The following is a 21,479-nucleotide window of genomic DNA, read 5'->3' on the forward strand; positions in this document are numbered from 1 at the left end:
GCTGTCTCCCCTTCCTCACCTCTGCCTTAGAATGCCTAGCTCTCTTCACAGCTCAGCTCAAACAGCCCCCTCCACATGAGGTCTTCCCTCACCCCAGCTGCTGTTCCTGTTGGGCCTACCTCGACTGCACTAAGACTTTTGGGACACCCTGTTACCAATGAGGCAATGAGTTCATTCTTATACAGAGTCTGCTCTCTAGCCAGCCACGTCAGTAGACTACGATGGCAGAGAGCTGTTCACCCCTGTCATCTTCTTGCCACCCTCCCTGCCCCTTGCTCTAGGAACTGCTCTCCTAGCCTCTGAGAAGGTGTTAGAGAACTGCAGTTTGGCACCACTCACTATTTCTATGACTTCTAGAACGAAATCCTCCCCATCAGCCCATCTCCGTCAGAATATAAGCTCCTTGTGAACTGGTCCAGCCACTTTGGAGAGCAATTTGGAACAACACCCAAAAGGCTATAAAACTGCGCATACCCTTTGACCCAGCAATACCACTACTAGGTCCATACCCCAAAGAGATTTTTTTTAAAAAAGGGAAAGGATCCACATGTACATATTTAAATATTTACAGCAGCTCTTTTTGTGGTGGCAAAGAATGGGAAACCAAGGGGATGTCCATCAACTGGGAAATGGCTAGACATCCAATGTGATGTAATACTATTGTATTATAAGAAATGATAAAGGGGACAGTTTCAGAGAAACCTGGGAAGACTTATGTGAACTGATACAAAGTAGAACCAGGAGAACAGTGCAATATTGCAACACTCATCAACTGTGAAAGACCTGGTAACTGATCAATACAATGACCCACAACCACTCCAAAGGACTCATGTAAAATGCTGTCCGCCTCCAGACAGAGAACCGATGGGTTCAGCAGTGCAGATGGAAGCATTTTTCCTTTTTTTTTTTTTAACATGGCTAATGAGGAAATGTTTTACATGACGGTGTGTGTATAATGGGTATCATATTTCTTGCCTTCTCCATGGGTGCGGGAGGGGCTGGAGGGAGAGAAGTTAGAACTCAAAAATAAAAATAAAACAAAAAAGAAAGTGAGCTCTTTGAGGGCATGTGCTGTCTCCCTTTTGCATTTATCACCCCAACACTCATCACAGTGCATGGCACACAGGAAGTTCAAGAAATGCTTTCCATTCTTTCATTAGTTACACATATACATGTTGTTTTCACCAATGGACCATAATGTGCCAGTGAAAAGGGGCCACTTACTGTTCTGTCTTTGAATGTTTAGTGCTTAGCACAGTGTTGGGCTAAGCCTGGGTGCTTGGTAAATTCTTGTTGAATCATTATTGATGAAGTTGCCAAGAGGCTGAGCTAAGGAAAAACTTCCCACATTAAGAACTATTGAAAAGTAGAAGACAATGCGTCCCCTGTCCCTGGAGGTATTCAGAAGGTGGCTGATGAATGACCATTTGGAGGCCATGTTACAGAAGGAATTCCAGACCAGGCTGGGCTTGGGCTTCCAGGGGTGACCTCTGAAGTACCTCTGGACCTTGTGTGATGCCCCACTCCCACTCCAAGCCCTGTACATAGTGTGGGCTGATAAAGGCAAACCAGGCCGATGACAGGAGAGGAAACGAAAGCGCCAGAGACACAAAAGTGAACCCAAACCCATTTAATATGCTAAGAGGACAACTGTGGATTTACACAAATATCAGTACAAAATCACACACAAGCTGCTTTCAGGAATTTTTAGGTGAGGGATGAGACATTGAGTCCTTCTATAGAAACTCTGTGCACAGACACAAAGTGATCGAAGGCTGATTTGATAACGAACCGCAAGTGAGTGGCATTGCCGTCCCGGAACTGTGGGAGACAAAGAATCGCGGGGAAGTGTCACAGTGTTGACTAAAGATAGCAGCTGGGGATGGACATAACGCTGCCAGCCACCCTCAATTTAACACCCACTTAAAAGATGATCCTTTAAAGACCTTGCCTGCCAGGAGGTCATGGGCAGGTTATGACTGTCCAGCCGTCTGGCCCCTGGACTCTTATGTACCTCCCAGTCCCGCCTCTTCCCCTGTGGGGGATCCCGTGAGCTCTCCTGGACCAGAAGCTCTCCTTCCCTCAACCTCCGTCTTTCCTGCATAGTTCCAACAGTCCACTCCCCTCCCTTGATGGGGTCACAGGATGTCCTCACATTGGACAAATGGGGAGACTAAGGCACAGACAAGGGAAATGACTTGTCCAAGGCTCCACAGGGAACAGAGCAGAGACTCTAAGCCAGGGCCTCCAAACCCAAATCTAGTGTCCTCCCCCCAGCTCCCATTCCACAAAGATCTAGAATGCTGTATCCAGAGACTGAACAAAACAAGGTTCTGTAGTTTTCTGCTGTAATTCTCTGGGTTGGACTAAAGCTTCGCTCCCTGTGATACTTAGATGACCTTCTATGAGCAGGATCCTCTGTCCCTGGGTTTATTTTATGCTGCGCTAGTGTGGGCAGCCCTTCCTGGAATGACTCATGCCAGGAATATTCTGCACAGAGCTCTCTTGGGTGCAAGACAGAGAGGCATGAAGAGTTGCTGCCCTGCTAAGTCTCATGAAGAACTTGGGTGGACTTTCCAGGGCTATGATGGAGGCCTGTGAACTGGCCAGTGCATGCAGGTGCTTACCATAAACTCTTCCGTCTGAAGCTGTCCCTCAGTGTGCACCAGGTCTACAAGGGAAATTCAACAGCACAGAGTTAATGAGCTTGTTGCCCCATACCCATGGCTGATTGAGGTCATGGAGGTCATCCAAGGTCATGGACAGACTGCCATCAAAGGATGAGGAGGAGGTCACTGACCCAGGAAGGATCTAACCTGCAGCCCCACCCAAAGCCCAGAGCAGGCCTACTTCTGCCTCCTTTTTAGATCTACGTTCTTCCCGCTAAAACTTGATGTCCCATCACCACAAGATATCTTCTATTGGCTCAAGCCAAAAGAAATTCAAAGGCCAAATGATGTTTTGTTTGTTGGTTCGTTTTTTCCCAAATCAAAGAGGATCCCAGATGAAAAGGAAAGCTCAGCTGCCTCGCACTGTGCCCTTCCTGCTGATCCCTGGATTAAGGACAAAACCCAGCTCCTCGCAGGGGAATTTTCAGGGTGAGCTTGACTTGGGTTTCCAAAGCTGCCTATGATATTTTCTGATCTCTTTTCCATGGGAGTGTTTTTAAACTTCACTTGGGTAATTTTAAAAGTTTAATCTAAAAAATTTTCATGTAAAAAAAAAGTTTAACCTGAATGTGTTAATTCAGCATATCAAAAGCAAGCCCATTAAATATGCTACCCAAGGATCTTATGGGCATTTCCAGAACAGGGTATGTCAGAGCTGGGAAGGGCCTTAGAACCTAATGTTGGAGTGGGGGGGAATGTCAAAGCTGGGACAGAGATGAGAGGGAGCTTAGGACCTGAATGCCAGAACTGGCACAGAATGCCAGAGTTAAGAAGGAACTTAGGACAGAGAATGAATGTCTGGGGCTGAAGGGCCCTCCAACTCTCTCATTTCGCAGCAAAGAGGAGACTAGAACCTGGGCCTACTCATTCTGGAATCTCCTTCTATTAAACCAGGTAGAGTCTCCTGTCCACTGAATCCTAAATAAGAGAGGTCAGAAGGAAGATGTCTTCATCATTTTTCACCCAGACCAGGAAGGTAAGGACATAAAGTAACGACCGATTTCTCGCGCAGTTCACGAGATGGGCAGTGACGCACTTACCTCTTTCCACCCACCGTTCAAAGTCGACTGGCTCTTTGGCATTGCTCTTATCAATTCTGACACTCCGCACTAATATTGCAAAGACAGAGACCAAGAGTGACATCAATGCTTCATCGGTTCACACTACTCTCCCATCCCTCCACCAGTATGACAGCCACCTGTCCTGGGGGCCAGCCCACGGAGCACCAGCAACGTGCCCGGGCCTGGGACGTGCCTCCTGGAAGGCTTTTGGGGCCAGTAACGGAACCTGCAGGTGCTTCTGTGAGTGAAGGGGCGACGGGTCCTCCCCCTTACTGCTCACGAGAATCTGCAGTAGCCAGGAAGTCACCTTGACAGATGACAAAGAACTGCACCGTCAGATCAGCATGTGAGTGCTGCTTCTGGTCTGGATCCGTGGCTTCGTCTGCACGGGGTCCTCCCCTTTTGGTCTTAGGTTAAGAGCCACACAGTGAGTACACACAGAGGCAGGGTCCTCACTATGCTGCCTCACCCAGAGGAAGCCAAGGGAGGACCTGAGGAGAAATGACTCGCCCAAGGTCATACAGTAAACAGGTGTCGTAGGAAGTTCTCAAATCCATTCTCCCTAACTCCAAAGCACACGCTGCCTCTTCTGTACATGAGGGTACCAATGGTACCACGAGTTGGGGAAGGGAAATAGTGGCAGGCCGCAGGAGATGGGATCTTGGGGAGAAGTTAGCAGGGAGGGCCAAGAGAGAGGGATGCCAGCATGGCCTCAGGAGAAGCCCCAGCGGTTCAGCTGGAGGCAGGGGGGCTAATCGGTGTCTAAGAGCCCACCCTGAGGCACCCCCCAAGGCACCACTGAACTCCCATCACTTTCTTAAGTCTACACAACCACAGAACACTGCATCAGGCTCTGGGGTGTGGTGGTTCACTGATTCTGGCTGCTCCCTTGTTGGAAGGGGAGGCTGGACAGTGGAGGGGCAGGCCCTGGGAGCAGTGGGCACCATGTGGGAGCCCAGCCCAGGTGGCTGCCAGAGCACGATCAGACCTGTGCTAACCTCTGGGGCCAGAAGAGGCTCTGGGCCCCTGACTAGGAATGTTTGCTCCTTAAATAAACACTAGTGAAGCATTGCTGAGAAATTCAGACTCAACTCGGGAGGAAGCACAGGCCAAGGAAGCGGGCCCTGCCTCAGTGGGGCCTGGCTGTGATGCTGGAGGACACAGGTGAAGCTAGACTCCCCACAGCATTGGGGCACCTGCAAATTAAGGCCGCGGATGGAGGTGGAAGAGGCCCCCCTCGGGACTCCTTCCCTTCCCTTTCCTGTCTCACCTCACTGGACCCTCCCTCTCATCCCCTGGGAATCTCATTTGCTCCCATCACATCATGACCCCTCAGCGACAACTTTCCAAGATAGTCTGGAGCCCAGATACCCCCCTTTCTGACGCCTATAAGATCTGCCCCGGAAGCAACTCAAGAGGTTGCAAACTGAGCTGAGAATCTTTCCCCCAACTCCAGTCCTCCTCCTGAAGCCCCACATTTATTCACCTGGCTTCCCATATCTGAACCCTTGGGGTCATCTCTGGAATGCAGTTTGGCAGCTGGAGCAAGGGATGATCCAGGGTCGCAGCCTTTCCCCTCTGCTCCCCCCACACACCCCAAAGGAATTCTAGGGATCCCCAAATGTGTGCCTGCCTGGCTACATTCCCTTCTGGTGAGGTCTCTTTGTGGGGCCCTCATGAGGACAAAAGAGTGTCCACAGAGGTCAGAACACTCCAGAGTAAATGAGCCGGGCTCTCTGTTTTAAACAGGAATTTGGTGCTGATGCCAAATGAACCCTCAGCAAAAATGCCGTGGCATTCAGGGCTCTAGCAAACTGACTTGGCATGTTTTTTAATAAGGTCTCTCGGCAAACACCTCCACAGAGTGGGCTGCATGGAGCTTCTTGTATCCTGGAAGGTGCTCAGGCAAAGGCCTGTGCTGGGAACCACTCAGCCGTGCCCCTCCCTGCCACCCCACTCTGCCCCCTTACCAAAATAGCACTGGAGGGTGAGCTTTTCGATCTTCACGTGTCTGTGAAAACAAATAATGAACTCCTGGGGGAACATCCCCGTGGTGGCCCAGAAGGTGGCTGAATTCCTGCAGATAAAAGGGAGTTGGTTTTTTCAGAGGCCAATCGAGGCCAGAAAGGTCTACGATTCAATTCTATTTGATGACTGTAAAGACTGACCACCAAATCACAGGATGTATGACTGAGAAAGTGCTGCCAGGGGACAAAGGACTTTCATATCCATCATGGAGACTGTCCTGGGGCTTCTCGGCCAGTGGAATTCCTAAGGAGGAAACTCTCTCCACCACTACAGATCACCACCTCTACCTTCTCTTCCACTCAAAGTCTTGGAGAGCTGCCTGGGCCCTTGAGGAGCTGAGCACTGACCACAGAGGGGGCCTGGGAGAGCCCAACTCTCTGCCCTTTACACTGCCCCTCAGGGGAGGCCTGCTGATATCATTATCCCCATTTCATAAAGAAGCCGGAGCACATGCAGCAGCCACACTCTGGTAAAACTGCCTCAACAAAAGGCTAAACCAGGATCAGGGTAACTGACAGGCCTCAAACCCATCAGTGAGTCAGGGGATGTCCAACCCAAGCCTGTGAAGACTCCCCAGCTGAATGGGCGGAAGAGAACAATTTGTTCCGACAGCCATGAAGGTGGCTGCAGCAGGCGTTCTGGGGCGCTTAGAGCTTGGACACCCGCTGCACCCCAGGCCATCACCATCGTCCTGACTTCTGTCCTGCCGATGGACTCTGATGACAGGGAGAGAGAGCGAGACTGATGACTGAACAGTTCTGCCTCACTCCAATCCAGTTCACTCAAGCCATCCCCCCTGAGGTCACTGGTCATCTTTAGGACGAAGGACAAACAACAATCACAGCTGAGGATGAGCCGGGCAGTCACAATGCCCAGACTAGAACCCAGCTCTTCCTGGGCTCTGTCCACTCTCTCCCCCTTTAGCTCATTTCACTGAATTGTCCTTCATGAGTTGTAAAGTAGGGCCCAAGTACTTCAATGAATCCCTCCAGTGCCCACCCCGCTTCTCCTTTGGGAGCGTCTCCTGCCCACCCTCCAATGGTCAGTCAGTGAATAAACAATTATTAAGCCTCTACCACGTGCCAGGCACAGTGCTAAGCAGGGAGGACCTAAAGAAAGGAAGGAACAACAGGGTCCTGCCCTCAAGGAGCTCACAGTCTAATAGAGGAGATGGGATGCAAACAGAACCAGGTACAAATAAGGTATAAACAGGACAAATAGCAGATAATAAGCACTCACTTTTGTGATCTGCATGTCCCTCCTTGCCCCTAACCACCACAACAGGGCCATTTACATGATGCTTTCACATGGGAGGCCTCAAAGACAGAGTAGCCTGGGTTCAAGTCCTGACTCTAATAGACACTGACCGTGATGTCAGGAAAGCACTAACCTTTTGGTGACCCAGGAAGCTCTCTGAGACCATAAATACAGAAAAGTCACAACTGGCTTTGGTGGAGGAAGGACCCATCCTCGTCCCTCTCACTCCCAGGCCTCTCAGCAGGCTGCCCGCCCTACAGTGCTGGACTCCATCCACTTAGGGTCCCCACCCTCATCCTGCAGGCCTGACTTGGCCTTGGCCTGAACCAGGCCTGCTCCCCAGACACTCCACCACGCCACCTCTCAAATACAGACTTTTATCAAGGGCGTTTAAGTGGAGATTGTCCCCCCAAGGCAATTCTTCTGATTCTAATTGCAAGAACTTCATTGCTGTGAGCCCCTAGAGGGAGGGACCAATGGTTTTGGGGTTTTTTTGCTTCCCTTTGTATTCCAAGTGCCTGACAGTGTCTGGCACATAGCAGGTGCTTAATAAATACAAGATGACTCACTGATTATACAGAAGTTTTAAAATTTCTATATGGCTATAGGACTTACCATGTGCCAGGCACTGTGCTAAGTGCTTTACAATAATTATCTCATTTATCCCCACAACCACCTTGGGACAGAGATGCTATTTTACAGATGAGGAAAATGGGGTGAACGTCAAGTGACTAGCCCAGGGTCACACAGCTAGTAAATGTCCGAGGCATCTTGGATATTTGAGCTGGGGTCTTCCTGATGCCAGGCCCTGCACTTCACCCACTGCACCACTCACTGGGAGGATTCCACTTTGCCCTCTGCGATCTCGTCTATCCCTTATTAGGCTATATATATTTCCCTCTCTGTAACTGTAACCTCCCCCTTGCCTCTAGTTTTGGATATAAAGATCTTTATTCACTTGGAATTTGTCTGGTATTAGGTGTAAGATGCTGATCTAAACCAATGTTTTGCCAACTGCTTTTTTGCCTAGGTTTCCCAGAAGTTTGTGTTCCTGGTTTTCACCAAATACAAGCCCGTTACAAGAACTTATTTTCTCAATTGTGCTTACCTAGTTTATTCCACTGTTCTACGTCTCTATTTTTCAAACCTGGTAACAGATGGTTTTTAATAATTATTGCTTTGGAGTTAAGTTGGAAATCCCATAGACTTTCATCCTTCCTATTTTTAAAATTAGATCTCTGGATTCTTTGGGCCTTTTATTCAAATAAATTTTGTATTATTTTGTTTCATTCTATAAAGTAATTTAGTTAGCATAGCACAAAATTCAGAGATTAATTTGGGTACTATAGTAATTTTTACTATATTGAGATTGCTGAAACATAGACACTGGATCTCTAATTACTCAGATCTTTTTTTTTTTAGGATTGTAGGATATACATACATACATACATATATATATATATACACTCAGCTGTAAGGGATTTCAGAGGCCACCAAGTCCAAACCCCTCATTAGAAAGACAAAGAAACGGAAGATGAGAGAGGTTAAGGGGCCTGCCCAGGGTCACACAGCTTGTCAGTATCAGAGGTGGGATTTAAACCTAGGTCTCATGGACTTCACGTCCAGGCAGCCTCTGGAAATGCTGTTTTACTCTGTTGTTGGTGTTCAGTCATTTTTTTTTCAGTTGTGTCCGACTCTTTGTGACCCATTTGGGGTTTTCTTAGCAAAGATAGCAGAGTCGTTTGCCATTCCTTTTCCAGCTCATTTTACAGATGAGGAAATTCAGGTAATCAGGGTGAAGTGACTTGCCCAGGGTCACACAGCTACTAAGTATCTGATGAGTCTTCTCGACTCTAGACCCAGGGCTCTTTGCACTACGGCGCCACCTAGCGGCTTCTTCCTTCTTTTTTCCTTTCTTGATCAATGGCAAATTACAAAAGTGTAAGATTGCATGAACCAGAAGCTGCAATTACCATTTCACGCTGCTCTGCTTAACTATTTTCAGGCAGAGTATTCTAGCTGTGCTTTGTGTGTTCTTTCCTTTTTTGGCTTTATCAACTTCAAATGAGAGACTTACCCTTGATGAGTTCAATTCAACCAGACCCAGAACCACCTTCAATGAACTAAGAGAAGCTGTGGATGTGAGAGCTGAGCCCCCATCAGTGATCTCAGAAAGAGGGAAGAGAGTGGCAAGAGGCCACAGACCTGGAGAAGGATTCGTGGTCCAATCTTCAAAAAAAGAGAGAAGACAATGGAGCCCAGCAACTACAAGTCAACTGTTTCCTTCCAGTAGACTGTAAGCTCCCCAAGGGTAAGAGCTGGTTCACCTTTGTCTCTGTCACCACTCACCTAGAATGGTGCCTGGCATACAGCAGGGCCTTAATAAATGCTTGCTGAATGAACGAATAAGTGAGTGAATGAGCAGTGACCACAAAAGAGCCATCTGACTTCATCAAGAACAGGACCCTCCCTTCCCACCTCCCATCTGCTGGCCCAGAAGGGCTCCAGGGAAGGCCTGGGGCGCCTGCCTAGGGACGGTCCCGTGCTAGGGCCCCTAGCCAAAGTACATGGAAGAACACAGTCTTGGTCGCCATGTTGGTCCCAGACCTGCGGATAGGGGGAAGGGAGCCCTCACAACATCCCTTCATTACGTCAGAATAATCCAATTCTCTTTTTCAACAGGGCAACTTGACAGATAGGTCAGAGGAATGTTACAGATTATAGACCTAAATCTCAGATTTTGGCAGAGAATCTGACAAAATCTCTTCCAATATCCTTGTGGATGAAGGTGAAAGATATGAGCTAACTGTTGAACTCTGAGTGCAGATTTTTTTACTTTTTATAATTTTTCTTGGTTTCTATGTGTGTTTTCTTTTGCAACACAACTAATACGGAAATATATTTTGCATGACTTCACGTGTAAAAGTGACATCCGACTACTCTCCTCAAGGAGTGGTGGAGGGGCTAGAAAGAGGGAAAACATTTGGAACTCTAATTTTAAAAAAACGAACATTAAATTAAAAAAATGTAAGTGGGAAATATTTAACAAAATAAATTAAAATATAGTTTTAGAAAGAAAGAAAGACATGAGCTAGCTGAGCATAATTAGATGGCTCAGCAAATAACCTGGATGTCATTTTTGTGCCTGGGCCTGGCGCCTCTTTTTCTTAGGGTCACTGTGGTTCAGCCTACACCCACCACTCCCCTTGTTGCTTCCTCTACCTTTCATTAAGACGAGCCAAGAAATTATTGGTTGCTCTTCTACTGGCAAATATAGAAAGCTCTGGGGCATGGCAGAAAAACTGAAATCCTTCATCGTTAGCATAGCACAGATATGGCAGGCTTGTGGTCTGTTAGGCCCTTCAGGTCAGGTGGTCTGCAGGAATTCTTCCTCTCTCCACTGGCCAGGTTTCTTTCTCTGAGGGACAAGCATCCATGGGCCATCAAAATGACTAAAAGTCCTTTCTCCCTGGATCTGTTTCATCATCTGTGAAAGGGGGAGGTTGCATCCCAGCCTGGCTACTTTGTGACGCTGGGCACAAAACATCTAGTATCTCTGCCTCGGCAACTAAAATAATAGTAGTTAACTTTATAGAGTGATTTACAATTTACAAAATGCCTTTTCTTGGATAATCCTCAGAATCCTAGGAAGTGAGAGTGACAGCAATAGGATGGTTTACGTAAGGTGCTTTCAAGCCTTCAAGTGCCACATAAGGCTGGGTTATTACCATTATTCTAATTGCAGGAGTCATCTGCAGGCCTCGGCTTCCTTTTCTGTAAAACGGTTCCATCAAAGATGGAATGGAAGTCAGTGGTGAGAAGGGGGAGAGAAGGCCCATGTGGGGGGCGGGGTGTCCACCAAGGGAGAGTTCAGGGCTGCTCCGACCCTTTGTGATCCAGGGCTTGGGCTCCTCCATAGGCCCAATTCTAGCCTAGGGTCACCTTTGCTCACCAGGGGATGTGAGAGCAGGAAGGAGGGCAGCGGGCTCTGGGTTCAGGTCCTACCATGACCCCGTTTTGGAGACCCTGATCACACTCCTCCCTGACCGCAGTTTCTCCATCTGTCGATGAGCCTTGCCCGCCTCCTTGGCTCTAGCACTCTGAGACTGCGTGGTCCAGCCTGGCCTCAGTTTCCGCGCCCTGTCCGTGGGGGCCCAGCCTCCCTCCCTGCCCCGGCTTTAGGCAGCCCTCCCGGCGGCAGCCCCGGGGTCGCCTGCCCCGCACCCCGGGCCTCACCCATCAATAATGTTCTCGGGCGGGTACTTCTCGTCGCTGGACGTGGCCAAGATGACCTCGGTGCCCTCGGAGGCCTCGCACAGATCGATAACGCGCATGGCGGCGCCACGGTGAGGGGGGGCCCGGTGGTGCAGGAGGGAGGACAAGAGGGAAGGGAGGCGGAGACGTGTTGCCTGGCAACTGGAGGCAGTGCCAGAGCCGGAAGGCGGGGCAGGGGGAGTTGCCCAGCAACTCCCTCCTCCAAAGAGGGAGGAGAGGCGTTACCCAGCGACCGGGGGAGGGCTCCGCTCTGAACCAGTAGTCAGAGCTGGAGCCTCAGCAAAGGGGTTCTGGCTGTGCCCCGACCCATACGCAGCAGCGTTCCGTGTCCTGCCCGGGCCGCGGGATTGAAGCTGACCAGCTTGTTCCCCTCTACTACTTCACTTGCTGATCTCATCTGCTCCTATGAATTTAATCACCATTTATGCTAATGATTCCCATATTTGCCTCTCTGCTGACCTCCAATCTCATATCTCCAGCTGCCTTTCAGACATCTTGAACTGGATGTCCGGTAGACATCTTAAACTCCACATGTCCCAAACTGAGCTCCTTATGTTTCCCCACCCTAAGCTCCCCGCTTTAAACTTCCCTATTACAGCAGAGGGAACACCATCCTCCCAGTCCCTCAGGCTCACAACCTAGGAGTCAGTCTGGACTCCTCCCTTCCCTCTCACACACCCCCTCCAATCAAGGTGTTGCCAAGGCCTGTCCATTTCACCTTTGCAGCATCTCTTGTCGATTTCACCTTTGCAGCATCTCTTGTCCGTTTCACCTTTGCAGCATCTCTTGAAAGGGCTCCCTTTTCTCTGACACTGCCCCCACGCTAGTCTAGGCCCTCATCATCTCACACCTGGACTATTGCTGGTGGGTGTGTCTGCCTCATGACTCTCTGGGACTCCAGTCCATCCTTCACTTATTTATCAAAGTGACCTTCCTAAAGTTTAGGTCTAACTATGTCACCCTCTCCTATTCAGTGAACTCCACTGGCTCCCTATCACCTCAGGATCAAATTTTAAATCCTTTGTTTGGCATTCAAAGCCCTACCCTTCCAGTCTTCTTTCACCATACTCCCCTCTACACACTCTGCAATTCAGTGACACTGGCCTACTGGGCCAAACAGGATCCTCCATCTCTCAGCTTCGGGTATTTTCCCTGGCTGCCAGTCTTGCCTGGAATGCTTTCTCTCCTCATCTCTGCCTCCTGGGTTCCCTGGCTTTCTTCAATCTCTGCTAGTCTCCTACCTTTTACAGGAAGCCTTTCCCAGTTCTCCTTAATGCTAGGGTCTTCCCTCTGAGATTACCCCCAATTTATCCTGTCTGTATCTTATTTGTACATACTTGTTCTTTGAGAACAGGAACTGTCTTTGCCTTTTTTTTCTACCCCCAGCCACTAGTATATGACTTTGTACATAAGTGCTTGCTTATTAAATATTTGTAGTCGATTTAATTGACTGTACCAATGTAACCCCGAATCACAATCACCATAGAGATGGAGATATTCCCCCAGAATCCATCAGCATTAGTACTGTTGTACTGAGGAATAATGAGAGAATGTTCCTGAAAAATTCAGAGAGAAAGAGGCCAGAAGAGAAGAAGCAGGTCTTTCTTGGAGCTACGTGGCTGGGGCCTTTGGGTCAGAATATTCTACTCACCAGTGCCCAGCTCAAAGAAAGGGAGGAAGACCCAAATGCTCTGACTGTGGCTGAGGTTATGAATGTGTGATGGGCTGATCATATTAGATTAGATGAATGACCCAGTTCTCCTGGAGATTTGGAAGCGATTGCCTCAAATTCTCCCTGTGAGAAAGAGGAATTGAGAGAAGCTTGTAGTCTGCGAATGCCCTTGAACCGTTCCCTTTCCCCTTTCATCTTTCCCTAATTACTGTTTATTCCTATTCTTATATTAAAAATTAACATTAAATGTTGTGTATTTAATTCAGGGGTGTTCTGAGTTTTTCATATTATCCAACCCTTAAATTTCCACTGTGAGCATTTACACTTCAGAAATCAGCAATCAGTGCTTGACTGATTATTTTATTGCTTGTTGAGTGGTATTGAGACCACTTACCCAAATAAAAACTCAGAGGTTTCTCCAGGTAGAAAACAGAAGGTTTTATTTTAGCAAGTCTCTCTCTCTCTCGAGAGAGAGAGAGAGTTGGGTGTCACCTACCCAGGGCAGACTGGAGTAGTGAGGCCCAGCACAAACAGCAGCAAGCAGTTACACAGTCTTAGGTAAACAACTCCAAAAAGCCCCCCTCCCCACTTGTCTGTCTCAATCTCTTCATCCTCCTTAGTTGAGGCAAGAGACCTCACAGTCTATATTTAGAACCCAAGAGATACATTTTACTCAAAACAGGTTGGGAGCTAGAGGATTGCCTTATTTGGTAAAGATAAGGTACAAAACAAAAGAGGGGGTGGTTACAAAACAAGGGAGGGGGTGGGCAGCTGGTGTACAACCCCATTCCCCCAAAACGAAAGTGAAACTTAGGCCCGGCTCTTGCTGAAGCCATACTACATTTTTGAAGCATAGCTTACATCTCACATGAGAAACTTTCACTTGTCCCACACACTTGTCTAGACACGAATATGATGGGGAGACTGTTAATAAGCAGATTCAACTTAAAAGTGTGTTGAGTACACATTTTTTTTCTTCTTTCTTGCCCCTCACTCAGCACCTTCACTCATCCATCCCAGGGAGGAGTCACAGAGTGGAACTTCCTGGTCCCAGGTAACCATGGGAGAGCTGGGCAGCCTGCCTCTCCCTGAGTCACTCCACTTCGCCTCTGCTGCCTTTCCTGGTTTCAGCTCCACTGAACAAGATGCCCATCCCAGGACAAGGTCACTTCTGAACACTCCACTTTGCTGCTCATTCAAGCCTTAATTGATGCCACTTCCCTCAGCCTCCTCTGCTTTGATTATCAGACATCCCCAATGCCTTCCTTTACACAGGGCAGGTACTGGACTTCAGCTCACTCCACTTTGCATCTGCTGCCCTGCCTCCACTGAGCTTAACTCCACTGAACAAGATGCCATAGGACTTTGCTGTGTCATACATACTAAAATACCAAGTCCTTTTTAGCAATGGGTTAGCACTTCCAATCCAGTAAACATTGATTATGCACCTACGATGTGCCAGATACTGTGCTAATCACTGGAGATAAAATTCATAAAGACAGTCTCTGCCCTCCAGGAACTGACAATTTAAAGGGGAGACAATACAGAAAAAGAGTCAGGAAAGGGAAGCAGTGAGCTGCCAGGGAGACAAACAGGAAAGGGTGGCCATGGAAGTGGCATCATATGGAGGAACAGGTCTCAGTGAATGCCAGAGATGGAAAGAGTGAGAAAAGAAGAGATTTAAGCTGAAAGGAAGTTTGTTAATTATGGAGCAGGAATTCCAGAGGGCACAGTGGAAGTGTAGGAAGATGTGGAGTGGGACTTTGAGGGTTCAGAATCATTGGGATGGGAAGAGTATATGCCTATGCTAACCATTGAGGAATGAGCTCAAAGTGTGTCAGGGATTGGAGAGAGGTCTTTTGAGGAAAGCAGGTGATGAGACTATTCCAGATCTGCCCTTGAGATCAGCCTCATGGCAGGTGGCAATGTTGCGTCCTGTGGAGCCCTTGGAGGACCTTTCTCGCAGCTGGACAGAGCTGGAGAAGGTATGGCAGTTTGGGCAGGATGAGGAAGGGCTGGCCTCCTGCTGAAGGATGCCCTGCAGGGTGGAAGGTGGAAAGAGTCTAGTTCATGGCTGGGCCACCTGGACCTGGTTCTAGAGATGGCCCTGAAACATTTTATTCTGTGTGTGCGGGAAGAAATTACCTATCCCATACCTGATTCATGTTATACGTTCAGTACCTTTTTTTTCCCTAACAGATCCCTTTTGGGGAAACCCTAGATGTAAGCCACAACCCAATTTGTCGTAGGGGTTTAATGAGCCAGTGGGGATGAGAAAAGGGGCCCTAGTCTCAGTAGGGGCCAAGTTCCCCCAAGACTCATCTTGGCTCCGACAAGAAGCTTGAGTCCAAAACAAAGGACCCCTTAGTGCAGAAGGGAGTGGTGCAGCACCCTAGCTGCTTGGGGCTGTGGAGGTCTGAGAGGTTCAGAGACCCCTCAAAGACTGAAGTACAGGATGGGCCGTCTGGAATGAATTCCCTGACTCAAGCAACCTTTAAGTCAAGTTGGCAAAAGTTTATTGTTACGCTATTCAGCGGGCAAAAGTTCTTAAGGAACCTGCGACCTTAGAGGGGTTCAGTTAAAGTTTATATAAAATAAACTATACTACAACATGTGCCAAATAGGCTAACTAGGTGATTCGGGAGGGGGTTAGGGCGAGGTTAAGGAGTGGTCATTTCTTAAAGGAACATGCACTTTTTGTATCTACTGCTCAGGCGTTTTACCCAGAGTTCACCAGAAAAAGCCCAAGGTAGGGCCACATGGAGGTGTGGTTTTAAGCCTGCTAGGTCACTAAATTAACTAGCAGTCAGGGCTGACTGAGGATTGCCCAGTCTGCCACCAATCAATGTCATGTTTGACAAGATAGATGCAGGAAGTGTACATATGTCTTAAGTCTAGAATACACATAGTGAGGAGACCAGGATGTACATAATGAGGTAAGGAGTTAGTACATATAGTCCAGTGGTTATGAGTATCGTTATAAGCCACAAAGCCAGTTCAAACTAATAATTCCTTCAGGTGCAGTTTGTAATTGCACCAAGGAGAGAGAGAAGTGTGTTGCTGAGGCTCACTCGTGAGTAATTGCTAGGCATACTGTCTTTGGGCTGGAGAGAAATTGCCAGGGACAGTGTTTCTCAGGCTAGGGAGAAATATGGTCTGGGAATTGGGATCCAAGCAAGGCAGCCAAGCATCCCATCAGGACCATCACCGGTTCTACAATAATGGGCTTATCCGGTTGTTTCTCCTGACAGAATGAGGTAAGCAACTTGAGAGCAAGGACTGCTTTTATTTTTATTTTTGTAACCTCAGTACCTAAAGTATACAGTAGTCACTCAACAAATGCTTGCTGTTTAATTCATCAAGTTCCAATGGAGGATGGAGGTTTCCACACTGGGAATTCCCTATGAAATAATAGATGCAGAGCAAAAAAAATCAACTCAAAGTTCCAGTTTGCCAAAATGTCTGGATCCTATGTCAGCCAATATATTAGTTAATCTCTCCTAGCTTTGTGTCATTTGCTAATTTGGTAAACGTGCTGTACAAGTCACCAATAAAAAATATTAAATGGGGGCAGTGAGGTGGCGCAGTGGATAGAGCTCTGGCCTTGGAGTCAGGAGGACCTGAGTTCAAATCCACCCTCAGACACTTGACACGTACTAGCTGTGTGACCCTGGGCAAGTCACTTAACTCTGCTTTTCCTCATCTGTACAATGACCAGAAGGAAATGTCAAACCACCCCAATATCTTTGTCAAGAAAACCCCAAATGGGGTCACAGAGGGTCAGACACAACTGAATAGCAAGTAAATCCATCCCTGTTAGAGCAGCCATTTTTAAAAAATAACTTTTTATTATTAACCTAAGCATTTCAATATTAAAAAAAACAACAACAAAGACGGCTGTGTATAAAACTCTGAATTTGTTATGAAGTTTTAAAAGTGTGTATATATAGTTATTAAGTTTATTAACCCTGTCCAGAAACAAAATGAGGTTAGTAGGGCACGTGACCTGTTCTTGACAAAGTTGGGCTTTGTGACCACCATTTCCTTTTCTAGATAATTACTAACATTTTAAATGTTTCTCTCTTCCTTGGCCCTCGCTAATACAGAATTAGTGGGATCCAAGCCCCGTGTGAGCTCTGCAGCATAAGGCTGTCAGCTGCTCTGGTGAAATCGACCACATTTCCATGATCGGCCAGGTCACCTGACCCAAGGAAATAAGGGGAGTCACCGTGCCCTGGTCTTGAGGACCTCAGCATTAGCTTCCCCTTAGCGGTCCCTGCTCAAATGCTGACCAGAACTACAAAAGAAACCCACTGGTTTGTAGACACACACAGGCTTCCCTTTCTGGAAAATCATGAGGATATCTGCTCTTCTCCAGTCCCTAGGGCACCTCTTCTTTTGTCCAGTTTTCCAAAGATTATTTGCAGCAGCAGCAGCAGTGGAAAAAGTTTAAGAAGCCATAGTCTAGATCTGGGCTTCTTAAACTTTGTCTGCTCTCGACCCCTTCAGCACTTCTTAAACTGTGGGTCAGGACCCCATTTGGGCTCCTGACTCATAGTTTAAGAAGCACTGGAGATAGCCTAAGGCTGGGAGTGGTCTGGTATAGAGAGATTTTCTCTGTACAAGGATAATGTGACCATGGGTGACAGTCAGTTCTTCATTGGAAGGGTATATAAACTGTGAGCCTTCCACCATGAGTGTCTAAGAGAGTCGGGCAAGTGACCACCCTTTTATTAATAACCTGCTGGCCTTATTAATAAAATCATTAAATTATCAGAAACTGTCTCTTGAACTTTTTTAATTGTCCTAAGTGGTTGATGATGTTGGTAGATAATGTTTTTAACTGTTTGCCTCCCAGCTACGGCAGGTAAGGTAAAGCAGGGAGGGTTTCTATATCCCCCTCAGTGATTGGTGCTTAAATAATGAATGCAAATAGCATCTACAGGGCAATATGCTTTGCCAGGGACCTTAAATACTAGGCTAAGGGGCTAACCTCACTAGGCTAGCCTCATCTGAAGGCAATGGGGAGGCACGGGGATAACAGCTTCTGACCCAGATCCAGCCATATTGTTGTAGGATGAATCAGAGCGCAGAGACTAGAAGCTGGAAGACTAGAGAGGAGACTGGTCAGGACTGAGGTGATGAGGATCTGGACCTGGTAGGAGAAGGATGTCAGAAATGAGAGGGAGAGGAAGGATAAAGACCCCTCTGATACGCTCATCATGGAGTGTTTCATTCTACTGTTAATTTCTGTTTGTGTCATATGCCCTGGCCAGACTCTAACCTCCACAGGAGAAGGAACAGTCTCACTTAAATTTTGCATCTCCCCTCAATGATCAGAACAGTGCTCTACTGTTGATGTTTGTCCTTCCTTCTCGAAGGAAGGACATCAGGAAGATGAAGCCGGGACTTGCAACTGAATTGGATTGAAGTGAGGGAGGGCTGTACAGGGTCACCAGCCTCACTTTCTCCTCTGGGGCCATGTGGGTCCAGCGGCCAGATAGAGATCAGGAAGACTGGAGACGGTCCCCATTTCTCTGTATGCAGGAGGGATGTAATGTCTGTCAAATAAATGAATGGTAACATTAAATGAAGGCAAGGGTGACTCCAAGATTCCTCTCTTGCCCTCTGCTGTTTCATTTTTACATTTCCCCTCTGCTGATCATGATCTCAATGCCCTTCTGTTTCATATTTTTGTTCTTACCACACCTTCTTACCCACCCAAAACTGAATATTTTGGAAAGCTGCTACTATTTCCATGCACTTGAAAGTTAAATCAAGGTGTGACCAATTCATAATGTAGCATGTCCTCTATGGCTAATTCCCTAACTCCTATTCCCAAGGGCAAGCTAGGTCCCCAAAGGGTGGCTATTTTCTCTCCAATGTTTCAGGGACAATTCTGAGGGGCTGGGGTTTCTAGTACAGTTGCTCCTAAGCCCCCACATTGCATGTGAGGGGTGTGCTCCACACAGATTATCAGCCAGGCTTAATTAGGTTTTAGAAAGGATATTTTACTAAGCAGGTACAGCAAAAACAGTTGTTACAGAAACTTTCCCTCAACTAGGAATGTCCTTTCCCTTTGCATTCACAAATCCTTGGGGAGAGTGGGTTCAAACTTAGAGAGCGCATTTGGCCAAAGTATAAACTCAACGCTCCTGGAAATCCTTTCCTCCCTTTGTAGAGTCCTGGAGTTCCCCTTTGTGAACGCTGTTGGGCTCTGAGGCTTGGTGACTTTGTGGAGCCATGCCCTCGATATGTCTGGTCTGTGCTAGCTGCTGACTTCAGCCACTGTTGCTCTAGGTCCATTGCTACCATCTCTTAGTAGAACTCCAGAGTTTTTGAGGTTCTCAAGGACATCAGCAAGTCAAGGGGAAGGGAAAGGACAGAAACTCCATCCTCTTTCCCTCAAGGCAACCTCTTTTCAGGAGTCTTTCACAGACAACCACTCAATTGACCTGCTGCTGGAATCTGGGATTGTGAACAGGCTTGCAGTTTGATGTAGGGCCAGATGTGTGCCTGCTTTCAGCCAATGATCCAAAGTTCCTTTGAGCCTTTTAAAAGAATTAAATAATTATTCATACCTAGTTTACTTTTGAATGCGTGCTTCCCTGGTCTTCCTATGGTTCTACTAGTTGGGGAGGGAAGGGTGACAATAGTCACAGGTTTCAAACTGAAGGGGCCTTAGAGACCTTCTCATCCACTCCCTTACCTTCTCCAGATGAGGTACTGAGGTTGAGAAAGGTTTAGCTATTTGCTTAAGGTCACACAGTTGTAATTAAGCAGAGCCAGTATCAGATCCTCTCATTTAAAATCCAAGACTCTTTCTGATATACCAGGATCCCTTTCGGTAATAAACAAACATTCATTAAGCACCTACTATGTGCCAGGTGCTGTGCTAAGGGTTGGGGACACAAAGAAATGGGAAAGGCAGTTCTGGATCTCCTTTTAAAGGCAGCAGAGCAAAGTGATGATTTTGGCTAAATCAGAGGATTTAGATTTGAATCCCCTACCTTGTGCCCAGGCCAATCACTTTAACCCCTCAGGACTTCAGTTTCCTAAGGTGGAAGTTGATAAAGAACCATTTTTGAGTAGGCGTCCAAGTAGAAAAAGCGCTGGGCCTGCAGTCAGGAAGACTCATCTTCCTGAGATCAAATCTGGCCTCAGACACGTACTAGCTGTGTGACCCTGGGCAAGTCACTTTGCCCTGTTGTTTGCCTTAGTTTCCTGATCTGTAAAATGAGATGGAGAAGGAAATAGCAAACTACTTCAGTTGCTTTGCCAACAAAACACAAATGGGGGTGGGGGTGGGTCCTGACTGAAAGAGACAGGGGAGGAGGGGAGGGATAGAGTGAGTTTTCCTAAGTTGCTCAGACAACCCAGGAAGGCGCACCCCGGGGACCCAGCCTCAAAGCAGCTCAGCACCCCTCTGCTGGCCCTCCCCATGCAGCCACAGCTAGAGAAGACCCGGAAAGGAAGGTTCTCTTCCCAAAGTCCTTGGCGCTCACGTACAATAGTGTAACAGCATCATGAAAGCTGGACTTGCAGCTTGACCAGGGGACCTCCTATACGTGTCTTCTCCCCCATTAGACGGTGGGCTCCCTGAGGGCGGGGAGTCTTCTGTTTGCATCCGCAGTCAGCAGCACATAGCCCTATGGGCACAGCCCTTGCATTTAATCCACGCTCCCTTTATTTATTCATTGGATTCCCCTCTTTCTTCAGGCCCCTCCCCCTTCCTCCCCCCGGCGCCTCGGCCCCCCCCTTTTCCCCAACTCCCTTCTGTGGTCCCAGGTTCTCAAGTTTCTCGGTATCCTGCCCCGCCACGCTATTCGCCACGCCCATCCAAGGAACGAGCCTACCTCACCCTGCCCCTCCAGGCTCACGCTCAAAGCGGTCGTCGGGCTGCGCCCCGCCCCCAGCCTCCGTCGCCAATCACCTCCCTCCGCTCCACGGACACGCCCCCGCAGCGGACCTCGACTTCCGCCCTATCCCACTCAGCGCGCACCTTCCTTCCCTTCGCCCCACCCATTACCCGCCCCCTAGTCGTTCTCGCCAATCCCCTCCCCGCTCCCTGGAGGCACCTCCCTTCGTTTCGCTCCGCCCCCATCTCTCCTGGCCAGTTCCCGCCCAAGGATCCAGGGCTTCTGCTTCGGTCTCCGCCCCTCCCGGCCTCCGGCCTCCGGCCCCTCCTCCCATGCCCGGACACCCACTGTTCCCACCCCGGCCCTCCCTTCTGTCCCTCCCCGTCCTGACTCGGTCCAACCCGCCCCATCAGACCCCTCCACTCGCCCCAAGCCAAGCCCCGGTCTTCCTCACGTCCCGGCCCTTGCCGCGGACCCTAGGCTCGATCCGCCGGGCCTCCTGTCCAGCCCCGCCCCCTCCCAGCCCCGCCCCCTCTCCCGCTAAGCCCCGTGGGAAGCTCGCCCTCTTCACCGGCCCCTCGGGCGCGCGCCCGCAGGAGAAGGGTGGGGGGAAGAGAAGGGAGCGCTCCTCGTCACGCGCACGCACCGCCCTGCCCCC

At 48.5% G+C, this 21,479-nt stretch overlaps 1 protein-coding gene and 1 long non-coding RNA gene across 3 annotated transcripts; both read right to left on the reverse strand.

The window, feature by feature from the left end:
• Window positions 1–1,615: 1,615 nt before the first annotated feature.
• On the reverse strand, window positions 1,616–11,465 carry IFT25 (intraflagellar transport 25). Its single transcript, XM_020987819.2, has 5 exons — window positions 11,252–11,465; window positions 5,701–5,807; window positions 3,710–3,778; window positions 2,628–2,671; window positions 1,616–1,821 (listed from the first exon to the last, which is right to left on the reverse strand). Exons 1-5 carry the CDS (start codon window positions 11,347–11,349, stop codon window positions 1,708–1,710), a joined length of 432 nt encoding a protein of 143 aa, XP_020843478.1. The 5' UTR covers window positions 11,350–11,465; the 3' UTR covers window positions 1,616–1,707.
• A 7,487-nt stretch (window positions 11,466–18,952) lies between these two features.
• LOC110209378 (uncharacterized) lies at window positions 18,953–21,333 on the reverse strand. Of its 2 annotated transcripts, none has more exons than XR_013487444.1 (4): window positions 21,249–21,333; window positions 20,472–20,611; window positions 19,973–20,191; window positions 18,953–19,513 (listed from the first exon to the last, which is right to left on the reverse strand). It is a non-coding gene; the product is annotated as an uncharacterized LOC110209378 (long non-coding RNA). The 2 variants fall into 2 exon arrangements; XR_002324796.2 differs by lacking the exon at window positions 21,249–21,333 and adding an exon at window positions 20,819–20,965.
• Window positions 21,334–21,479: the final 146 nt, after the last annotated feature.

This window comes from Phascolarctos cinereus, unplaced genomic scaffold, assembly GCF_003287225.1.
Source record: "Phascolarctos cinereus isolate Bilbo 61053 unplaced genomic scaffold, phaCin_HiC Scaffold_5;HRSCAF=322, whole genome shotgun sequence".
Classification (NCBI taxonomy): domain Eukaryota; kingdom Metazoa; phylum Chordata; class Mammalia; order Diprotodontia; family Phascolarctidae; genus Phascolarctos; species Phascolarctos cinereus.

Excerpts from the sequence above, each read along its gene's own strand:
- IFT25 (XM_020987819.2), bottom strand. The coding sequence starts at position 11,349 with ATGCGCGTTATCGATCTGTGCGAGGCCTCCGAGGGCACCGAGGTCATC. Across the intron at positions 3,779-5,700 it reads CACCCTCCAGTGCTATTTTG|TGCGGAGTGTCAGAATTGAT; the intron begins GTAAGGGGGCAG and ends TTGCAATATTAG. Across the intron at positions 2,672-3,709 it reads TGAACGGTGGGTGGAAAGAG|ACCTGGTGCACACTGAGGGA; the intron begins GTAAGTGCGTCA and ends TTTCCCTTGTAG.